This window comes from Rhyacophila brunnea, unplaced genomic scaffold, assembly GCF_057557595.1.
Source record: "Rhyacophila brunnea isolate RB1 unplaced genomic scaffold, BYU_Rbru_1.0 scaffold_19, whole genome shotgun sequence".
NCBI lineage: Eukaryota > Metazoa > Arthropoda > Insecta > Trichoptera > Rhyacophilidae > Rhyacophila > Rhyacophila brunnea.
The window spans coordinates 30,796,269-30,818,832 of record NW_028232848.1 but is presented as its reverse complement, the minus strand read 5'-3'; the positions used below and the strand labels follow the sequence as shown (position 1 = coordinate 30,818,832).

Genomic DNA, 22,564 nt, shown 5'->3' with positions numbered 1-22,564 from the left:
ACGTTCACAATATGATATTAGAAAAACAAAGAAAGAGGGAAAATTATTAAAACAGTATAGGTAGGTATATAAAAAAGAAATGGATCAGTTGTAACAGTAACTTATTAAACAGTAGAAAGTGTAAATACAAAATTTTTAAGGAAGTACATCGAATGAGAATATTTTAAGAATTTATAAAACAATGTCCACATATAGGTACTCATTCTCACGTATGTGGAATACATAATATGTCAATATCCCGTTTTTCTGTACGCGCGAATGCACTAAACCATGGGTAGTCAACCTGCGGCCCGCGGGCCGCATGCGGCTCACTGGGTGTCAACTTGTGGCCCGTGGAGCAGTGAGAAAATAAAAATAATATCAAATGCTGCCGCTTGATGTGCTAATTTCGCAAATTGAGATTCAATATTGGCTCAAGATTTTAAAAAGCACCGTGTGCTTTTTGCTGCATTTGCAACGCCATTCTCCGTAGACGTGAATTTATTACCGGGAAATTTACAAATGGAACACTGAAATATGTTGCGATGAATAGTTAAAGGAGAAATTCCATCAGGTTGGTTTGGAAGAGTTTTACAAAACACATTTGGACAAGGAGAAATATCCTACATTTTACAAACAAGCTCTAATGATGACTTCGCTATTTGGAAACACTTACACGTGTGAACAGCTTTTTAGTCGGACGAAGCATATCAAATCCCGAGTGAGAACACGAATCACTGATGTGCATTTGGTAAACTGTTTGGGTGAAGGAACAACCTCACTCGATATCGATATTGATGCACTTAGTTCTGCCACACAAAAACAAACTTCTCACTAAAATTTATTATTTTAATATTATTTTGTTTATTTTTTATTATTTAAAAAAGTCTAATCTAATAAATATGTTTGATTCTCATTTTTGTTTTATTTGATTAACATATAATATATTATATTTCTTTTTTGTTTTGTATAATAAAAAAAATCGGTTGTGCGGCCCGGTAGGAAATCTCATTTTTAGAATCTGGCCCGGCTGCTGAAAAGGTTGGCTACCCATGCACTAAACTAAACCAATTTCATTATGCGATGTTTATTGCCAAGCTTATAAATCAGTGCCAGACATCGATTAAATTTATGCGTCAATTAATATTCCACTTTGATTATTTTCATTTGCAAATCGACGCAATGGAGAGGTTTTTTTAAATTTATTGTATCCTCGTGCACACTTCCCGGAAATAAAATAAATACCGACCGCATCGTTTGCAGGAGACGTTTTGCATTACTGGTTTTTCTTCATCAGAAGGAACATGACAATGGATAGTAAGAAAAGAAGTTTAAGAACGAGTATGTATGCACTAACTTAATATGTATAATATCGACCCGCAGTGGCGCATCCAGGATTTAATATTGGGGGGGGGGGGGCAAGGAGGAGAATGTAAATTAGTCCCATAGGATCTTTTTCTTCTTCACAGCCTAATTTATCGTTTATCGGTCTTTTGTCTATTGCACTCGATGTACCTACACCATGGTCCCGACATCCTGAAACGGGCCCTCAGGCTAGGATATTTGACGGGCCCCCTACCTACCGCTACGATTAAAGGCAGTGTGAAACACTACATTAACGTTCTTCAAATTGTGTTTCAGTTCAAATTAAGGGTACTTATACAGTGAATTATTGGCGATTTTTAATACATCTACATAATTTTTTGTTTATTTTGATACATCCATTTTAATTATGGAGTTGTCGAGTACAGATACACAATTAAAATAATCGTACAACCACATAATTTTAAATAATAACATTATTGAAGACAACTAGCGCTTTAACTTGACTTTTTTTACTATTAAAGCTAATTTATGATGTGTGTTTATCTCACTTATCTGGTCAACCCGACACGCCGGCCAGCCATGACCTACACCACTCCGGAATTCGGGTGGACACCGAGAATTTTTTGACAGTTCCATTAGGGATTGTGTTTCTAAAAAAACCTGACATAACTGTTTCAAAATTTTTGTGTTAGAAATTAAAATCTAAGTTTTTTTTCTAAAAAGGGCGCTGGAGAATAAAATTATTACAAATCATTTTTTTGCCGTGTTTTTATTTGTCTAAGCCCGGAGTAAGCCCAAAGGTATAGTTTATTGGCTTTCAATTTCAATGTATAAAATCATTCTGATAATGTTCATTTTTGGGGGGTGCCAGCATACATAAATGGATATTACGTCTTTGAAACTAATATCCTCATAATATAGGTAAAATATTTGGTTTAGGTTTAGGTAAAATGTTTGTTACACACTTTATGCTTACTTTTATACATGTATTCTTCTACTGGCTATCAATTCTATCTTTTCCTCATGGCTGAGAACACTACTTAAATAAAACATAATATATTATTAACATTAGCTAAATTGTAACTAACACATGGTTATAAGACCGTGAGAAGCCAGTTCCAGTCTAATCCCCGAAGGGGGGACTAGTGGATGTTAGTAGGTACATGCAGATAAGAATTTATTGATAAATTCGGAGAATCGAAAAATGTCACATATCTACCGGTTTTGTTCAGGCTGATGAGTAAAATTAATAAATGAATGATTGTCTGATGCATCTAACTAAAGAATAAAAATCCCTCGTTAACGACTCTTATTATAATTACTCAAATATTAATTCATTCTTTCTTTTGTGATCCGATGAACGTAGCTGAAAAATAACCTTGCCCACATTGCGATACGGATGATCTTTGAAAATTCTCATTCGTGCCGTTGGCTTATTCTGCTAACATGTCCACTGTAATATATAAATTTAAGGCGATACTTCAGTGAAACGGCAAAAAATTTTCAACTATATGCGCGACGAAATTTTGGACTCGCTGGCATTCGGAGAGAGAATGTCGAGCTGGAAATATGTCAATTTGTTTCGTGTTGGCGACGGGGGTATTAATTCTTAAATCGTGTAAAGATGACTAAAAACGTTACCCATTTACTTTAAAAAGAAAACATGTCAATGAATATATTATTATTGTTACTAATAGACCGATAAACAGAATATTAAATGAACGCATGTTGGATTTATATGACAAATTATATTTCGGTCGGCATGCGTCATTTGCACCCGCGACCCGCAATCCGCGCATTGCCTAGCCATGATCTTTTTAGACCATGCCTCAACTGAGGTATAGCCTTAGGCATAAAGTCCACTAAAGCGGACTTGCGGGGCGCTCGCGCATATTCTATGTGAATCATCGAAAATACAACGTAATCAAATACGCCAGCGCACACTGAATTTGACGACGCATTGTGCCCGCCCGCCCCATGAGTCACCGTTGTGTGGCTTCTCAGCGGCCGAATTAAAGAAAATACAACGTAGTCCATTCATTGAACACGGCAAACAAAATCACGCTTCTGGCAGCGTCGTTGATAAGACGGGCGAGAAGGCATTATTTAATAACAGTGAACTCTTTGTTTAGTTATTGCGTGCCGATATTTCGCTGGTAGAATGGTGTCATCGTGAATATTAATTACAAGCCCGAGAAATTTAATAATATTTTTATTGCTTTGTTATGAGAGACGCTGATAATAATAATTATTTTGTGCTCCTTGAGCCCCTTATTACATAGGTGAAGGGTAATGCGCGGGTGGGAGGGGGCCTATTTCGTACAGAGCGCCACTTTGGTGGGCTTTATGCCTTAATATGACTGACTTTATATAAATAAATGGTCAATGATTGTGTCTTAAAACTGTTGTCACACGTGGTAATTGATATCGGCACTACCTGTACAGTACCGTATTAAGGAGCACGGAATATTGGGTAGGCAGTCGACAAACTAGTTCCGCTTAGTAACCCGCGATAATGTGCTAAATTCAGACTTGTGTGATTGTTCTCTGACTGGGTGTATGTATAAAATTTTAATGAATCACCCACCGTTACTCGTGCTGAAGTCTGTGTCATTATTTCAGGACCGTATTTAGATTAATATGGTTTACAATCCCACTTTATTTCACACCGAATTCCGGTATTACTTTTTATATGTTGTGCTCTTTTTGCACGGTTTAAAGAAAGTACCGACTATTTTTTTTTTTGCTTTAACACGGTTTAAAAAAACTAAAAAGAATAAAAATACGTATGTATGTACATTTATGAAAAAAATGCGTTGTAGTGGACCGCACACCTCTGTTGCATACATAATATGTTGTCACCAGATGTCGCCCAGACATACATAGGTAAATACATGGCGCCACTAGTCAGTCACTTCAGATTCGATACGAGAGACGCGCCGCGTGCTTCGGCGTTCATTAAATATTACCAGCGATGAGAATTATTTTTCGCCAGCGATAAACAGCAGTAAGCGGGCAGGTTTATTGTCAAGTAACGACACTGAATGAATATATTTCTCTATGCTAAATTTAATTGAAATCGAGAACTATGTGTTTTATGTATATATCTTTTTTATGTATAAACAATAAATAAATTCGATTTATTTTAGAGTTTAAGAATTTCGTATGTTGAGTTGATTTTAAGTAATGGAACCCATCATCTACCATTTTTGTATGGGCACCTTATCTTTTTTACACGGTTTTATTTTGTGCGGTAGTCTTTGGAACATATCCCCTGTGCAAAAAGAGGATCGGGTGTACAACTTCAATAAAGTGACAATATTATATGTTTGGATTTTTGCGATTTATGTTCTTATAATGTATGACAAAATTACTACGAGTTTATCATATTATACGAGGCTTAATTAATATTTTTTTTATATGGCGGTTCCCTTGAAACGTTTTGATAAATCTCGACGAACCCATACCTGACCGGACCACACAGTGCCCGAGTCGTTAAATAACAAAATAGTTGTGTAAAGCAGTAGTCAATGACATACCTGACCAAAGTGCCACTATTTAAGCAGAACGATACCATTTACTGTTTTGTATTCTCAAATAGTTTAACGTATCAGCACCGCAGGCAAAAAAATATTGAAGCCAAGAAACACATAGCAGCGTCGCATATTCTCATATATTGTCATAACTCGTCCGACTGCAGCACGTCGAATGTGTCGATTTTGTTCGTGTTCTCAGAACACACGTAATTTAATGTACCTCTACAGACAGCTCGAATCCATTTTAGAATTTAGACATTTTAGTTTGAAAAAAAAAATCATCCGACATGTGGCGCAGGTATAAAACTAAATGTCGCACTCCGCCATTAATTTTGGCTAGCCGCGTGACGTCACTGTTCCGGCATAAAGATGCAACATTGCGCCCAGTTTTGATTTATAACTATATCCCAGTCGTGACTATTTTAAATGTGCGACTGTCCCAAATTGTATAGCAATACATCTACTAGAGTGCAGATTTTATTTGCTTTTACATAAATAAAATGAAGAGTGCGTAGTAGGCGACGAAGAGTATTTCTTACAACTGGATTCCTTAAATTTTCGCTACAATAAGAATTTTGAATTCCCTTCCCAAGCAAAACACTTACTATGTACGTCAATAAGTACATATTCAACATAGACCACGTTGAGCCTTTTTTCCTCTATTGCCAAATTGGTTTCAAGTTGCACCTTAGTGGATTCTTACGGAACCCCTGACATGGCTCACAGAGCCCCAGAATTCCGCGGGAAATTATTAGTATTTATACATGTTCAAACAAATTCAATTCCCTAAATGCGGCCCTGTACACTGTACAGCATCCCATGCGAATATTATTCATATCACTTATCTATAGAGAAACCACACATTTTGCAATACCTACGTATTTTCTTTTGCTTGCCTGAATCATAATTTACCGAGAACTCGGCGAAATGCATAAACATTTTTGAATACCTAATCAGATATCGGCAAACACTTATGATTTCATTGGAATTATTCATTTATTTTACATACGTACTTGAACATATTTAAAATTTTGCCATTTACTATAAGGTAGGTAAGTATATTTTATTATTCTGAATCACAGACGCAGTGCTAATATCTTCAAGTCAGAGTTTCCCATTTGGTAGTTTGGAAACCGAATACGAAAATAATTCACCGACCCGTTTCAATTTTGTGGCGTCTCGATTCGATATAAATAAAAACGATTTCATGTCATACACATTTTTTTTGAAATGTTTATAAAATTAAATTTAAAATAAGTACACTAAAACTATGAATTACTCAAAAATCTATATGATTATCGAAATATAATATATTAATAAGAGGAGGCTGTTCAATGAGCGCACATTTTATAACTTTTTTTAAATTGTAAATGTATAATTCATTTTAATACGTAGTTATTTCTCTTTTTCTGCTTTCAGATACGAATTGGTTAATTAAAATACTGTAAAGTGTAAATTATCAGAAAATTCTGTTAAGGGGGAACATGTTCGTCGAAGGTCAAAATTGAGTTTTTATTGTATTTTCAAACCATGATCCTGGACACTCCTTAAACGTTGTAGATAATCTATTTATATAATTTTGAAGCCTTATTATCCTTTATAGTTATTTTAAACATTTGATGACTGCATAAAGTATTTTTGTTACATAAAATAGTATTCTTTTAAACCTCTCGCTCTAATGTTTTAGAATATAGTCATATTTCGGTACATAACTGTGCAGTGGTGTTAAGATTTTTTACGTTTATTAATTTTTAAACGCATTTATGAAACCATTAGTATAATTTATTACGAGATAATTTTTGTAAAATATTCACGATAAAAAATTATATTGATAATCTCTGTGATCCCAAATTTGACAAGAATTAGGCATTTTATTATTCAAAAAATCGGAAAGATTAACACATTTGAAGATGATTCTAAAGATACTTATTATAAGCTATGTTTTTGACCATTCAAGTGTGATAAACATCTTATGAACAATGATTGCTTTATAATAATTATTGACCTAAGAATAAGGTAGTGTTTTTTTAAAATACGCCATTTCTTTTGTCATTCCCTAGTGGTTAAGCTACAACATACGGCCGTAGCCATAAATTGACAAACTATAATTAAAGTAAGGAGTAAAATTATGTTAACGCGCGTGTTTATTCATATTATTATGTACCAAATTTATTAAATATAACATCGACAGTATTTTCATAACGAGTAGGTACCTACGTAATTGTCTTTAGAATAAGTTTGGTGAAAAAATGCCTTCATTCGAATAATACCTAATATTTTGATTCAAGTAAATTTATTGCATATTGACCACCCTATACTGCGACGTTTTTAAATTTCATTTATAAGATTCTCATGCATTATTTATGAATGAATGCCGCACATGTGTGTGCAACTTTTAAAACCGTATTATTTTATGAACATAAATTAGAATAGGTACAATTCACTTCGTACTAAACAACTAAACTCATATTAGAAAATATTAACAAAGAATGTTTGGGTCAATGACATTTGCTATATTCATCATCAGCGACTTACTTAGCAGAGGTAGGTAATGTAAGTATTTTAATTAAACTAATTATATTACACGTAACTGCCTAAGTATAATTATTAACCACCGAATTAGCTTTTCGTTATCAATGTTATGTTATCAATATCATTATCACTTTTATTATTATCACTACGCACCCTAGCACGACACAGCCTCGATCCATAGGTAGTAGCGCAGTGTTGTCGTTTTTTCATCGTCCTACCTCTACCAAAAACACAAAAATAATGGGAAGAGGGTTGTCCTTTGGTCGAGGCTGTAACAAGGTTTAAATCAGGGAACTCAGAAATAATCGGAACTGAAATACCTAACGGGTGTGGAGTAACAGGTAACTGATCTTGAGCGTGGAAGAATATGGAATATCATTCAATATTGGTGTATTTGAAGGTTGTAACACACGCTATTGCACGTCTTTAAATTGGTTCATTTTTGTAGGACACACACATTCAAAAACCAGGGTCAAAATGTAGTGTATTGCGGTATCGCCTATCGGAATTATATTTATTAATCTGTTCTGTGGTTTAAATCTAGACTCTAAAGAAATAACTTATAATTACTTAGATATCACGACTTGGTTATTATTGAAATTGGTACCATGAGCTTTATTGCTTTTGATTGCTCGGCCTTTTTTCCCGAGATTCGAGAATAATCGAGAGATTTTCTTTTTGATTTCTTGAGAGTTTATCGACCTTATTACGGAATTATCTCTTTTCACCGATTTTATTCCGGCAAAAAAAAAATAACAACATTTAAAAAAAAAAATCATTCTAAATAAACATCGAAAGCTTTTTTAGCTCTTTTGGCAAATATAACCGAGATATAAAATTTTCTTGGAAAGCTTAACCTAGTGATATTTTCTTGATTTCTCAAGAATCTCATTGATTATTTCTCAAGATAAATTTTACAAAATGAGTTTCTCGAGATTCGTAATTGGTCTTTTCTGATTATTTCTCGAGATTTCTCGGAACGATATTTCTCGATCAAAAGCTCTATTTGGGATGGGAATTTTAGTAGCAACATCGAATGGAATGAATGAATAAAAGTTAAGAATTTTAGATGTCAGGTAATGAACGTCGGAGACTACCACGAAGTATTCCTTTTGTTTATGTCGAAGTGTTTAGCATAGCATTGGTGTATCTATATACTATTAATTGTTATGTGATGTGTGTTTTGCTATGCCATTTAGCATTGTAGGTATAAATAATGTGTAAATATGTTAAAGTGACTCGTGTATGCGGAATCTAGACAAATAGTAATATTATTATTATTTTTCGATATAGAATGTAGATTATACATTTAACGTCATTGTGATTATATTATACTAATTCAGAATGTTAAATATTTTCTTTGAACGTAGGTTCTACGAGATTTTACAAAAAAAGGTTTGAAAACACTGATTGTAGGTAGGTACTACAATATATCGATATTTTTCACTCGTAACCTCGTAATAAGCCGAACTTCAGTCAAATAAAATAAATAAAATGCATTGACACCGATCTGTTTCAGGTTAGTTTGCGTTTTGAGATAGGCATTTTTTTACATTCGAATAACAAAAACGATTACTTGAATAATGTATGAACGAACCTACTTTCAGTGCTGTGCATAGAAAACTTCAGACCGCAGACGATTTACAGTTGGCGAATATATTTTACTGATACATTTTTTACTACTTCCCGCGGGGTATAGACTGCTCTCTGATAAAGCTTGTCATGTTATTATCTGTACACCTGAGGCATAACATGATAGTGATTAATGAGACTTATCATTAGCTGGCCGCATCCTTTGGGATCTCTGATTGCTTAGAAGAGATGAACATTAAACCGCACTGATTAAAATTGTTTTTATTGGTCTGGTCATCTGTTCTACTATAAAAAATATTAAAATGTACATTACCAATTTCCTCTCACAAGCAAAGCCAGTGGGCATCCACGGGAGAAGATTATGTTAGCATACGTTTTACGAGGAGTGATTCTTATCTAGTTGTCTAACCCAGGGATGCACCAAGCGAGGGTGTTGCGGGTGGGAAGCACCCAGGTGGATCAGAAAAAACGTTTTTAAAGGATTTTTATTAAAAATATTTTTTATTCAATTACATAAACTGAATCTAATTTGAATACAATATGAATATGTCTTAAGTACGTTGCCTTCTGTTTAAAGGCGGCAAATCGAAGAGTTTAAAAATACAAGAATATGAAAAAGTATTCTTTTAAATCCTCAATATAATGGGTCAGTATCAGAGCATAATAAATAAAAAGTTTCTGCAATTTATTTTTGTATTACAAAAGATGTCAAGGGTTAGTATGTAAATGTAGAATTTTTAATGAAAAATCAACATGTGTTTATTTCACGGACACTAAAAGAATTCTTACCAGCAATAATCAAAATTGAGATTCGGAAGTAGCGATGCCAAAAAACCGTGTAAGTATATTTTTGGCGGGATTGTTAAAACTTTTCACTGAACAATCAATAGACCAAGAAAATAAATTTAAAAAGTCGAGAAATCACAAGCTCTACACATCGTGTTCGACCAATAATTATTCTGAAAAATATGTTGGTTTGATTAATTTAACCATGACCTTGTCACCAGATTTATAAAATAACCCTGAAAACTATCGGTTTTAGATCATTTATATTTTTGTCATTGTCTATTTTTTTTAACAAATTTTAATGTAAATACAGATGGATCAATAATGCTGCCATCTAATATCTGTTCTGAAAACAAACATATTGAAATAAAGTTTCCTAAAATACATTATTTTTCTCTGACTTCCTCTCCAAACATACATACATTTCCCAATGAGTTTTGGGGAGGTTGCTCTTGTAAGCGGCACATTTTCTTTTGTCTAGTCACACTGTCGGGCGGCATTCGCAGTAAATTATGTCGCAGCTAGGAATCCAATCCCGAACCAAAAATTTGATCCCAGGATTTTAAGATTACAATTTGACGATCCCGGGACTGGTCCCAGGATTGGCGTTTTTTTTTCGATAGCTACCTAATATATATTTTTTATTTATAGAAATAGCATTGATAAAATCGGTCAAAAATGTCTAGTATAATTAAATTTATACTATTTAAGACATTTAATGTTAATATTGTGTACGTCCAATATTGTAATATCGATAATAATGTGAAGTATTTATTTAAGAAAAGACAACATTTATAAAATTCGACGTAGAAACAAGTGCCCGCCTGCACGTCCGTGGCACTGGCGGTTAGAGTCCAGTGTTGCCATGTCTACTGAAATTTCAGTAGATCTACTGATATTTTTTGCCAATATACTGAATTTTTGATTTTTTTCGAAATTCAAGAAATCTACTGATATTTGTGTTTCTCCATAATTGTAAGTTTACTGATGATTATTTTAATAATAAACTTGAAATGATTTACGCACGATCTTTTTTGATGTGTTACACTTCTAAATTGACGAAGAAGCTCTACCCAAGAGCGCCATTTTATCCATTAATATTATCATTGTTTACAATAAATTAATATTATTAGTTATTTTTATCCGTATTAGTCTTAAATTATATCTAATATACTACATTTTCCAAAATCTACTGATATTTTATGAAATCTTCTGAATTTTTTGTCAAAATCTACTGAAATTTTAAATTTTGACTTGGCAACACTGGGTTAGACGCCGTTCGCGTGCCAGAACATCAGTGGCGTGGCGTCTAGCTGGTTAAATGAACGAATTTATTATTTTTCTGATGTTCTTACGATTGCGTATGACAACAAAAAAATGTTATTTATTATCCGTGAGCATCCGACCATTCTCCCTGTGACATGCGCAGGTACATACACTTCACTAACATAATTTTGTACACATATTAATTGAAGATTTCGGGATTATGTTTACTAATCCCGGGATTCATAGGTATCGAAAATTGTCCGGTATCCCGGGTTGGATTCCCTAGTCGTAGCTATATTAAAAGTTTCTTCATTATCACACCTGTCATCAAGTCTAAGTACTAACGTGTCAGTTTACAAACTTGAATGTTTGTGGCGCGGTCGTACCAATGTATCTCTTACATTTGGCTGAGACATCGAATCGTGTTACTCAAAAGCCGAAACCTTTACGCTTTGGTTACATGGCATATCTACAACCATACGAGCATAGCAATAGCATTCTCGATGCAAAAATATCTACTGCTTACTAATTATTAGTCATCGTTTAACTTATTTAATATTTTTTGGGTATACTTAGTATTATATAATATGTCGATCTTTACAATGACTTTGCAATAGTGTTTAAGTTGGTTGTTTCTTTTCCAGACATTTTACCAGAGAAGCGCTGCCTCGTCTCGACAACTATAGGAATATCATGTCTATACATGCGGCATACAGGCCAACCCTCGACGAACTTCATAATGCCACTCTCAGTTCAAAGGTTAGTGACAACTGATATTTTACATATTTTTTCTCTTTTCTAACTTTACAATCTTGTATTGTTGTTTAATTTAATAAAAGGACAGTGGATAAAAGTGGAATAAGTACTACAAAAAAATGCGTTTTATTAAATTAAACAACAATACAATGCAGTTCCACCATGAATCGACAGTTAACAAAATAAAAGATATTTACAATCTTGGCCGTGGAAGAGGCATACCAACAAATTTTTAACATTTTATCATGCATACTAGTTGTTATCTCTATATTAAGCCATATTTACAAAAATCGATGACTTAATAGATCTCACTAAGTCACGCCAGTTAAATTTGGGTACAACAGTTACATTTTATTATACTTACTTATTAATTATAAATACTTACATATAAAAAATGAGATAAAAGCAACCGTGCTGCAACCGATGAAGTTTGATCATTGCTTACTCTTGTGTTACACAGTGTAGAAGGCGAAACCGGGATATTTAATAATCTTCGGCCCCTACTTTAGCGACATTATTTCCAATTCAACTGGAATTATTTTTATAAAGTTGTATTGATATGCCTTCAAAAGGGTTAGGTCTACTGTATTATTGAATTGTGGATGTTTCAATACAATTTATTCATAAATATTTCATCTCATTTTTCTTTACACACAACGTTGTGCCAAAGCTTTCGTTTTGTAGGTACTGCATTGCAAAAGTCGATTTAATATACCAGTATGCAAGCGCGCACACAAAAATGGTGTGATAGTTGTCCATTTCGAAAAAAACCTTAGAATAATAAATTAAATAAACGGAGTTCGGTCAGTGCCACTGACATAATATGCCCTTACCCCGTCTAATATTTACCGCGCCCCGTAGCCTCCTTCGCGGACGGGTATTACCTTTACCGGGTACATTCTTCTTGGCCACACTACGCGGTTTTTTCAAAAAAAATACTACCTTATTCTTAGGTCAATAATTATTATAAAAAAATCATTATTCGTAGGATGTTTTATCACATTTGAATGGTCAACGACATAGCTTATAATCAGTATCTTTAGAATTATCTTCAAATGTGGTAATCTTGCCTATTTTTTGAATAATATAATGCCTAATTTTTGTCAAATTTGGAATCACAGAGATTATAAATATATTTTTTCATCGTAAATATTTCACTATAATAATGTGAACATAAATTTTACTAATGGTTTTATAAATGCGTTTAAAAAATAATAAATCTAAAAAATCTTAACACCACTGCACATGGATGTACTGAAATATGACTATATTCTAAAACATTAGATCGAGAGGTTTAAAAGAATACTATTTTATGTAATAAAACTACTTTATGCAGTCATCAAATGTTTAAAATAAATATAAAGGATAATAAGGCTTCAAAATTATATAAATAGATTATCTACAACGTTTAAGGAATGTTCAGGCTAATGCTTTCAAAATACCATAAAACCTCCATTTTGACCTTCGTTGGGCATGTCGGCCCTTCAGTTTTGCTCGGTATACCCGAGAAGTAGCTCGTTATAAAAGTGAATAAATGTATGGAGAAAATCATAAACTAAAATGTCAACGAATGTTTCCTCATTAAATCCGAGATCTCGCTACTTCCGTGATCGTAATAACAAAGTTCGACTGTATTTCGCTGCAAAAAAAGTATTTTGCAAAAATATAAGAATAAAATCGAAAATCGCGAAATAGTATGTCACGCCTTCACATGAGGATCGTGACATTGACTAGCGAACGTCGCTGACAAAATAATAAATTATTTATTATTATTATGCGTTTCCATTGTTTGCCCTCAGTACCTACCTGTTTGGCCCTGTGTATTTTATTCTTACTCGTGCATAACTGGTTACGTCTTTTTAGTTTACTTTGAATGTTTTATTCAGAACCGCATCTGAGATATTTCGAGCCCACTTTATTTGAATATTTATTTGACACAGAATAAATAGTTGGCGAATGGTTTTCGCCTGTCTAACATTGGCTAGTTAGAGTAACTTAGAAGACACAGTGCTAAACTGTGCGAATTTTGAGTTTGATTCAAAAATGTGATGACAAATTGATATTAATTGTTGCTACATACGGTTGATGTCGTATCCGTCCATTTGCTAACACTCAATCGTTTTAAAAATACCTTTAATTATTTTTTCATAACTTGCTCGATTGATAGGTATGTTCAGGAAAATTTCATCAAAATTATTTATCATGTTCTATAATGAATATATTATAATTGATATCTCACTTGGTATTCGCCACATAAACACAATGCTTACGGGCCCTTTTAATTAATTTTGTAATTAACGTGTTAATTTGCATTTGAAAAGTAATTAGCAAATACACAATTTTGTGCGGCCCGTAAGCTATGGGTTAAATGAATCAAATTAAACACGTGTTTTGTTCACATATTTTATATCTAAAATTATTTATCGCGTAAATAAATATTACCTTTTTTAATAAATAGTTTAAAAATCCTAAATATAAATTAGAATATTGCCATCAAATACAAATTAATTACACAGTCCTCACGGTTGTCCGACCCCTAGACTCAATTATTGTAAGTCAGAATTTTATCAGCTGTAATTTTCTCACAGTATGTAGCTCCGAGCATATCCTTCCTCTCATAGTATAAAAATTATATTATACTTATTAGAAGTTGATTTATATTACATATTTGGTTATGTTAACGAAACACGTGTAGTATATAAATAATTTCATTTATAGGGTTAGTAACAGTTAAACTTCTAGGGGGAAAGCCCATCCAAACAAACAAATTCGTTATAACTCAAAAACTACTTTAACTTTATGATAACATTTGAACAGATTTTAGACTACATTATTGGTACCAATTTAAATTACTTATAGTAGACTTTCAGTACCTATCAAAAAAGATGTTTATAACCTGAAAATCGATCAAATCAGACAATATCAATGGGAAAATTTAAATTCAGGCTGCCATCGTCATTGGGTTTTGAAATCTGCGCAGGAACCAATGCACATTTCAGGCTTCAATTGTTTTCATAATGTAAACGCTGAATCCATTGAAAGGGTAGGTACTTATTAAATGCGACTATTTGTATTTCGTTACTACGTTTCTATCTTGTTGTATGAGAAAGTTATTTTGTCAAATCACCTTCAGTTATCACAAATATGTGTAGTTTTATGTACGTCTTCATTCTGTGTTTTCCAACCTTTTTACTAAAGCGACACACTTGAACCTGTAACTCCCATGACATAGGAAGCATTAATATATGTAATGACATATTTTATACCTACTCATATAACGCACCCTATAAAGTGCGACTCTCACCAGTCGACTGAGACACTGCATGGAAGGCGCGGGAACCCAACCTTGCTGATTGTCGTGCTAAATTGTTATAACTCAGATTATATGAATTTAGTAATTGTGCCTATCTGCCGAATCTTATGTTATTATGAGATTTTTAGGTTAAGAAATTTGAGTACACACTGGGGACACTGATAAATACGCAGCGTACATTAAAATAGGAATACTGGTAAATAGGCATGTAGACTAAACTGGTCCTGAGGCCACTTCGCAGCCCTGTGTTGCTGGAACCGGTCATTCTGGAACGCCCTTGCGCAAAAACGAGTATCAAGCCCATTCTACAGTTGTCAAGGTTGCCATTAAAAATAATTATTATTCTTCGGATGCTGCAAGTTACCTCGTAGGGCCGGTCTTCGGATAGCACATTGATGCACACATCGAACATAGTGAATTACAGTATTTTCAACTAAATGGGTATTATAATAGGCAATAGGTGACTAATCCATACAAGACGTTGTCGACTTGTGATTTGATCAGTCCCGATGTTTATAAAAAAAAATTAGGATAATATACTATATAATTATGTTTTATTTTAATGAATACTAGCTGCCCGATACTGCTCCCTATGTGAGTGGTGTGGGACCAATTATTTGGCAGGGAAAAATAAGGTGGACATTTTTCATTTTCGTTTTAATAAATTTTTACATAAAAGTGAAATATTATTATCATATTTTATCACCTTTAAAAACTAATTCATAAATAAATTAATAAAATTTAGCTTGTAAGCTCCCATTACAGAGCATAATATTATATTCATTTGATTTTCAAAATCTTCTGTTATCAAGTATAAAAATAAATTATTTTTAAATACTTATCAACATGATATTACGATATCATCCAAATTGTCCTACTGACCAAATAATAGTATCACATGCCTGCAGTTAGGTCCGGACCATGGCCCCCACAAATTGATATGGCTCTAGCCTGGGAGCCCGGGCTCAGGAGGAGCCCGGCGAGGCGATTCAACCAGTAAGTGAGATAAACACACATCACAAATTTGCTTTAATAGTAAAAAAAGTCAAGTTAAAGCGCTAGTTGTCTTCAATAATGTTATTATTTAAAATTATGTGGTTGTACGATTATTTTAATTGTGTATTTGTACTCGACAACTCCATAATTAAAATGGATGTATCAAAATAAACAAAAAATTATGAATATACACATTAATTTTACCGCGTACACCATTTGGAAAACGCTACTGTAGAGCGTCACACTGCCTTTATCCTTAGCGATAGGTAGAGGGGCGGCCAAAGATCTTGGTCTGGGGGCCCGGTTCAGGATGTGGGGGCCATGGTCTGGACACTTCGACGTTGCTGCTGTATTGCGGCTGAATTTCATGAGCTTTGTTAGATCATTATACTATTTCAACATTTTTGGTTTTTAAATTTGTAGCAATCAATAATAAAAAATAACGTGTGTATGACACCTTCTGACATAGCAGTGATTTCATTTTTGTTTTGAATGTCTGTCATAGAAAATTGCAATATAAACGTAGATTGTACACAAGTGACATTGGATACAATATTCTTTTGTTTGTTTTTTGTAATCTTGTTTAAAATAAATATATATCAGAATAATGAATTTTGAATATGGAATGATTACATTTAAATAATATGCATACAAATATTATGTACCTACTCCTTACTAATTTAATATTACGATGCAATGCCACTCGGTTTGTTTATAAATAGTGCGTACCACTTATACATAATAATATAGAGCTTTATGATATTACTAGCCGTATCACCCGGCGCTGCCCAGGACTGGAATGGTTTAATATATGAAAATAAAAATTCTAAATTCAATACGTGAATTAAAAAAAAGTAAAAAAAATATAATATCAGAGATTTTTAACATAATATAGTATATTTTTGTACATGTATTGCATTTAAATATCTTAAAAAGTAGTACATATTCAATTTATTATTTTAAGGCTTTTTTTCTATATAATATAAATATCCATCCATAATATAAATAAATATCCAATCCATCATTCCAGGACTTTTCGATTTACAATATTTGTGGCTTTTACATTTGGTGCCAAAATATATAGATTTTTACTACTCCCCACTCTTGATGCCGCTACATACAATTTTCCGTGAGTGAAGCATTCTGAACTAATGTGGCACCACGGCTCGGTTGGCTCCCTGCCGATTAGCGATTCTAATAACACAATTATTTGCATCGAACTTTGCCATTTGACTCCTATTGAGCTGAAATAAACGCCAATATCTTTTAAATGTACACATTCTAGCGACATTTTCAATAAAAATTGGGGTTGCAACATTAACTTCCGCGTTTCAAGGCCTTTTTCCGAAAAAACCGTAAAACTGTCCCTGGGGTGCAACGGGTCAAATCTGAAATTCGAGACCCCCACCACGCACTTCGGCTCGTCGGCCTCCGTCCACTGTCCAAATTTTGTCGAAATCTGACTGCGCGTGTGGATTTGTATAAAGAAAAACCGACACGACGGTACAAACAAATATATTTTCGAAATTATAGTACAGATTATTTGTTAAAATACCTAGGTAATTAGTAAGTACCTACCTACCTACATATTTTAATTACATTTACATTTGCAGATATTTGCATCTGTATGTCCATACTGATTCGAATTATTACGTTAACGTGTACCATCATTTTGTTTACTATATTTACAGTCTGGAATTTATCTACTTAGATTTTAGTTATATTAAAATCTTGTGCAGCTATTTTATAAACATTTTTCGTAACTCTATTTTCAGCAATAAAATAGCTGAGTGTGTTTATTCGGGTTTAAATATGAATTGTAAACATATCACTTTTTCGATTCAACAGAATCTAGCTAGGTATAATGGCGAAATCGCTCCCACTTCCAGTTGCGTTATTTTACTTAATTTACTTTCATATTTTCGTTTTGACACCATGACTGACACAACATAAGCATACCCACCCTGTTATCTCCATATTTATTTACAAAAGTAAATAATTACAGTTCACGACTGTTTCCCCAATATCGGGAAACATTCTTTTTTTGTATTTATATTTAAAAAAAAATATATTATTCAGTGAATCGAACCATGAAATATATATTATTTTAGTTAAAGTATATTACCATATTCAAATATTGTCTAATATGCTATTTGCATAATTAGAATACTATGCAAAGTAACAGTATATGACTATTGTCAGCTAATGCTTAACAAGGCCTTCAACTAATATTCAATAAATAATTAATGTATTCTGTTTCCTACTTTTTCATACATAATTGTGTGACTATGCTTATTATTTGCTATGCATAAAAATTGCGACGAAGTATACCGTTATGCAGGTAAGTACCTATTATTTTATTGAACGTTAATTATTACCGGGCATCATTACCTACTTAAGTTTTGCTGGTAATAAGTATCTACTTAATAATTTATTATACTGGCAACATTGCTACTTGCCTACGCATTATAGTATTTCGTGTACCTTCATTTTTTTTTTAAATAGTTTAATATATACTTCAATAGCGAAATTTTAAATTTTGCCCCCCCCCCCCACAAAAAACTACAATATACTTTATATAATAAAAAAAAAATACTAATACTGAAAATATTAGATACGTTATAATAACGTTAAAATATTATGTATAACACGTTTTATTTTTTGTAAAAACTCCACTATAATGGTTTTAAAAGAAAGTTTTTGTCGACTCTACGATTTTTGAGTTATTTATGTTGACAACCTATTTGAATCTATAAACCCATCATCAGAAAGATGTATAAAATCTAGATGACTATAAAAATACGTTTAAAAGCTTAAAATTAAAAAAGATGTAGAATCACACTAGCATATATATTTTAAAATACAGTAAAATCTCAATTATGTGAACAGGTAATGAAGATATTTTGAATAACGATAAATCTAGATAATGTAAAATATAATAAAACATCCGGAATAAACCTTTTTACTAAGTAATTATAATATATTTTAAATTGTACTCTGTTCTTACTATCATTTGAAAGTGATAATCAAAAGGTAATCAGGATAATCCAGGTCAGCATAATCGAGGTTCTACTATAAATATTCATATTTAAAAAAAATAACTTTTTCCTGTGCATGGAAAAAATATGATTTTTTTTTATCAGAATTTACAACATTTGAGATAAAAATAAGATATCATGACAATTGTTAAGAATGTTATAACACCCTAAAAGCATGGCTATAACATAAATAATATAAGTACAGTTTTTTTGTTGTACTCGAGAATATATATTTTGATTGAAGGATTACAAGGATGTAAATCCGCCATTGCTTCAAAGGTTTTTTTGTTATAAGTATTAAATATTTTTTATCATTACGGAAATTCGGAAACTCGCGTAGTTGTTTGTAGATTCTATCAAAAATATATAAAATATGACTATTTTTCACGAGAATTTTTATTTTCAGCACTTTCAACTAGTTAAAAGTTCCAGCTAGTTATGCAAGCTGAAGCTATATGTTATGATTGATTTCTTCTCATTTTTTCAAAAATATAAAGAATTTAGATTATGAACATACATACATGTTAGACACTTTTATTTTTGCCAGCCTATAGTTTTCTTTTGGTGTCAAAACGAATTGCAATTAATTGTCAGACAGTTGATTTTACATAATAGTGCCGTTATGATAATGTCACGAGACATGCGTCGACATTTTTTATAGAAATTTGGATAAACATAATTTTCAATTGTGGTGTATGTAAACTATACTCATTTTTATTCTTTATGCAAATAAAAGGCTGTTGCATGCAACGTGAAATGACATTAAACATTAAAGAAGCCTCTTGATTACAAAAATAGAGATGGGTTTTAGTATGTACAGTGCTCGAAGTGGACTGATTCGTGAAATCCTCAAGACTAGCGCTCCGTCTTGTGGAAAAAATTTAAATGGCGCTCCAGTTCGGAAATTTCTATGAAAATCATTACATTAATTTACATATTTTAACAAGAAACTTGACATGTCTTAGACACATATTTCTATAATTAATAATAATAAGATTTTGTATTGTTTTGTTACAAAATTTTTAAGCGATCTTCTTTCTTTTGACCATCTCCGATCCTAATAAGATCATATGGGCCTCCACATAGTGGAAGTTATATTAACAGATGTTTTGCTTTTACGTGAAATGAATGTTAGCCACTTATAACACCTGGTAGGTCCATACTCTGGTCCTGGTCCAAACATATTGAAAAACAACATTTGATTTTGAACACTAATGACAATGACATATTATTATGTATTACTAATTCGATGAATTTTCAATAGCTCACTGACGATTTAAAATTGAACGATGAGTTTAAATTACTATGTATTTTATTAAACATTTATACACACCAAAAATTATGTTTATTTTTATAAACAATCTATACTTACCTATTTATATGTGATTGAATGCCATAGATTTTTTTTTAAATTTTCTTATTATTAATTATTTTGGACAAAGTTGCATTCATAGATAATAGTGGGTATTATGCGCAAAGGTATTATGCTTCGTCTTTAGAGTCTACCTTATTGCATACATTGCCTTAGACGGGCTGAGGTCACGTTAAGTAAAGTCCATACAAAAAAAAATCAGCAATCTTCGCTGAATAGTCCATATTTTTTTAACCTTTCTGCATAATGTGTTCAATTACACATTATAGTCAATTTGCAATTAATAAATATTTTTCTTGCGAAAGTAGGCTTTAATTAGTCGTCTAGTATGGGGTCTTCGCCACTGGTGTATAAGTTATATAACAAAAAAACAGACTTTTCTTCTTTATTTCCGGAAAATTATTGAGCACTCCGCTACATAAACTTTTCTATTCCGAGCGCTGAGTGTATAAGTTTCTGTTTGCTTTTTTCAGTCCAGGTAACCTGTTTATGCAGTTGCTTAGTGTGCTGGATAAGGATGCATAGCTCATCCTAAAGAGCTTAAGTGCAAATATAACTCTACTTCCAGTCAAGTGTTGGTTTAAGTTGCCATTCTTTACGTACACGTTATGCATAATATAATAATAGTTACCGAAGGCAAACATTCACGCAGTAAAACGGAATACCTACCTAATAAAATTGCCGTGCTAGTAGTGTTAGTACCTATGTTCTTTTTTGTGTGGTAGATCGTTCATTTATTCAATATCGCCGTTGAGCTGTTGAAACCACCGATGTGACAATTTTGTCGAAATTATTTTATTTTATCTTCTATTCGTTTGTATTAGACCGCAAAATTTGTTAATACCCTCATTGATCTGTAACTGTAGTGTTTCCCAACCTTTTTGCACCCGCTGACCGGTGAAAGTAGGAGAAATATTTCGCGGACCGCTGCTCACGCAAAATAAAAACTATTATTTATATAGTGTGTAAGTATTTTGTTTATTAGCGTTTAAATAATTTATTCTACCTAATGTGACATGGCCCCTACAACGGGGAGGCTGATAAGGCTCTAGCCTGGGGCCCACATAATAAATTTGCTCTAATAGTAAAAAAGTTGCCTGCGGCGCCAATTTATTTGAAACTATAAGATTTTATAATATATGGCTGGGCGATGCAATTTGATGAGATATGATTGATATAATTAATTGATAATTGACGTGTAGAATTTTATGTTTTATAACAATGTGTATTTCCTGACTAATAAAAATGGCTATTAATCAATATAGCGAATGGTCGCATTGGCTACCACCATAAAAGGGGGTTGTGATCAGATTTTTATAATGTGTATAATGTATATACTCAATAATTAAAGTGGAATTATTGAAAAATAGAAAAAAGTCGCTAAAAGTACACCCTTAATTATACCTCGCAGAACCATGGGGTTCTGTGGAATACCATTTGGAGAACTCTACTGTAGAACATCAATCTGCCCTTAACCTTGACGATAGGTATAGGTCCCGCTTCAGGATGTGGGGTGGAGGCCAGACTGATAGACATAATATGCATATGAAAATCACCATGAAAAATCTATTGTGAACAGAAATAATCAAAAACCAAAAGTATTGATAATTGTGTGGATTCTGCGGATCTTTGATTACCGTGGCATCAGTGTTGTTTCGGAAAGACGTAGCGCTGCATTGACATCAATTCGGTTTCTCTATTTAGTTTGCATTACTGACATGGCCGAAAAAGTCTTCTCAAATCAATGTGTAGTCGAAAATACCAAAACAAAGATATTTCTTGTACATTAATTATTTTATTTGCATGACGATTTGTTTGGATTTTTTTAGTATATTTATGCATTTTAAAACGGGCAACCTACTGTTTGCGGACCGGCACAAATTTTCTGCGGACCAGCGGTTGGGAGACACTGTTCTACATATCACCAAAATTTAAATATAATTTTGTAATAATAAAAACCTCCGATATAAAACCGTAATGTCCATTATAATGTACTTACTTTGTTTACCTCGCATTAAAGATATTACTACCCACTAACTACATATTTAGATACATACATATTTAAAATCAT

At 32.7% G+C, this 22,564-nt stretch overlaps 1 protein-coding gene across 1 annotated transcript in view; it reads left to right on the top strand.

Moving 5' to 3' along the window:
• Window positions 1-22,564, top strand: part of Ncc69 (sodium chloride cotransporter 69) — a 135,593-nt gene that overhangs the window by 15,061 nt on the left and 97,968 nt on the right. The window contains exon 3 of the mRNA XM_085945873.1: window positions 11,663-11,777. Coding sequence (XP_085801999.1) covers window positions 11,663-11,777 — 115 coding nt within the window. The remainder of the gene's footprint in view (window positions 1-11,662; window positions 11,778-22,564) is intronic.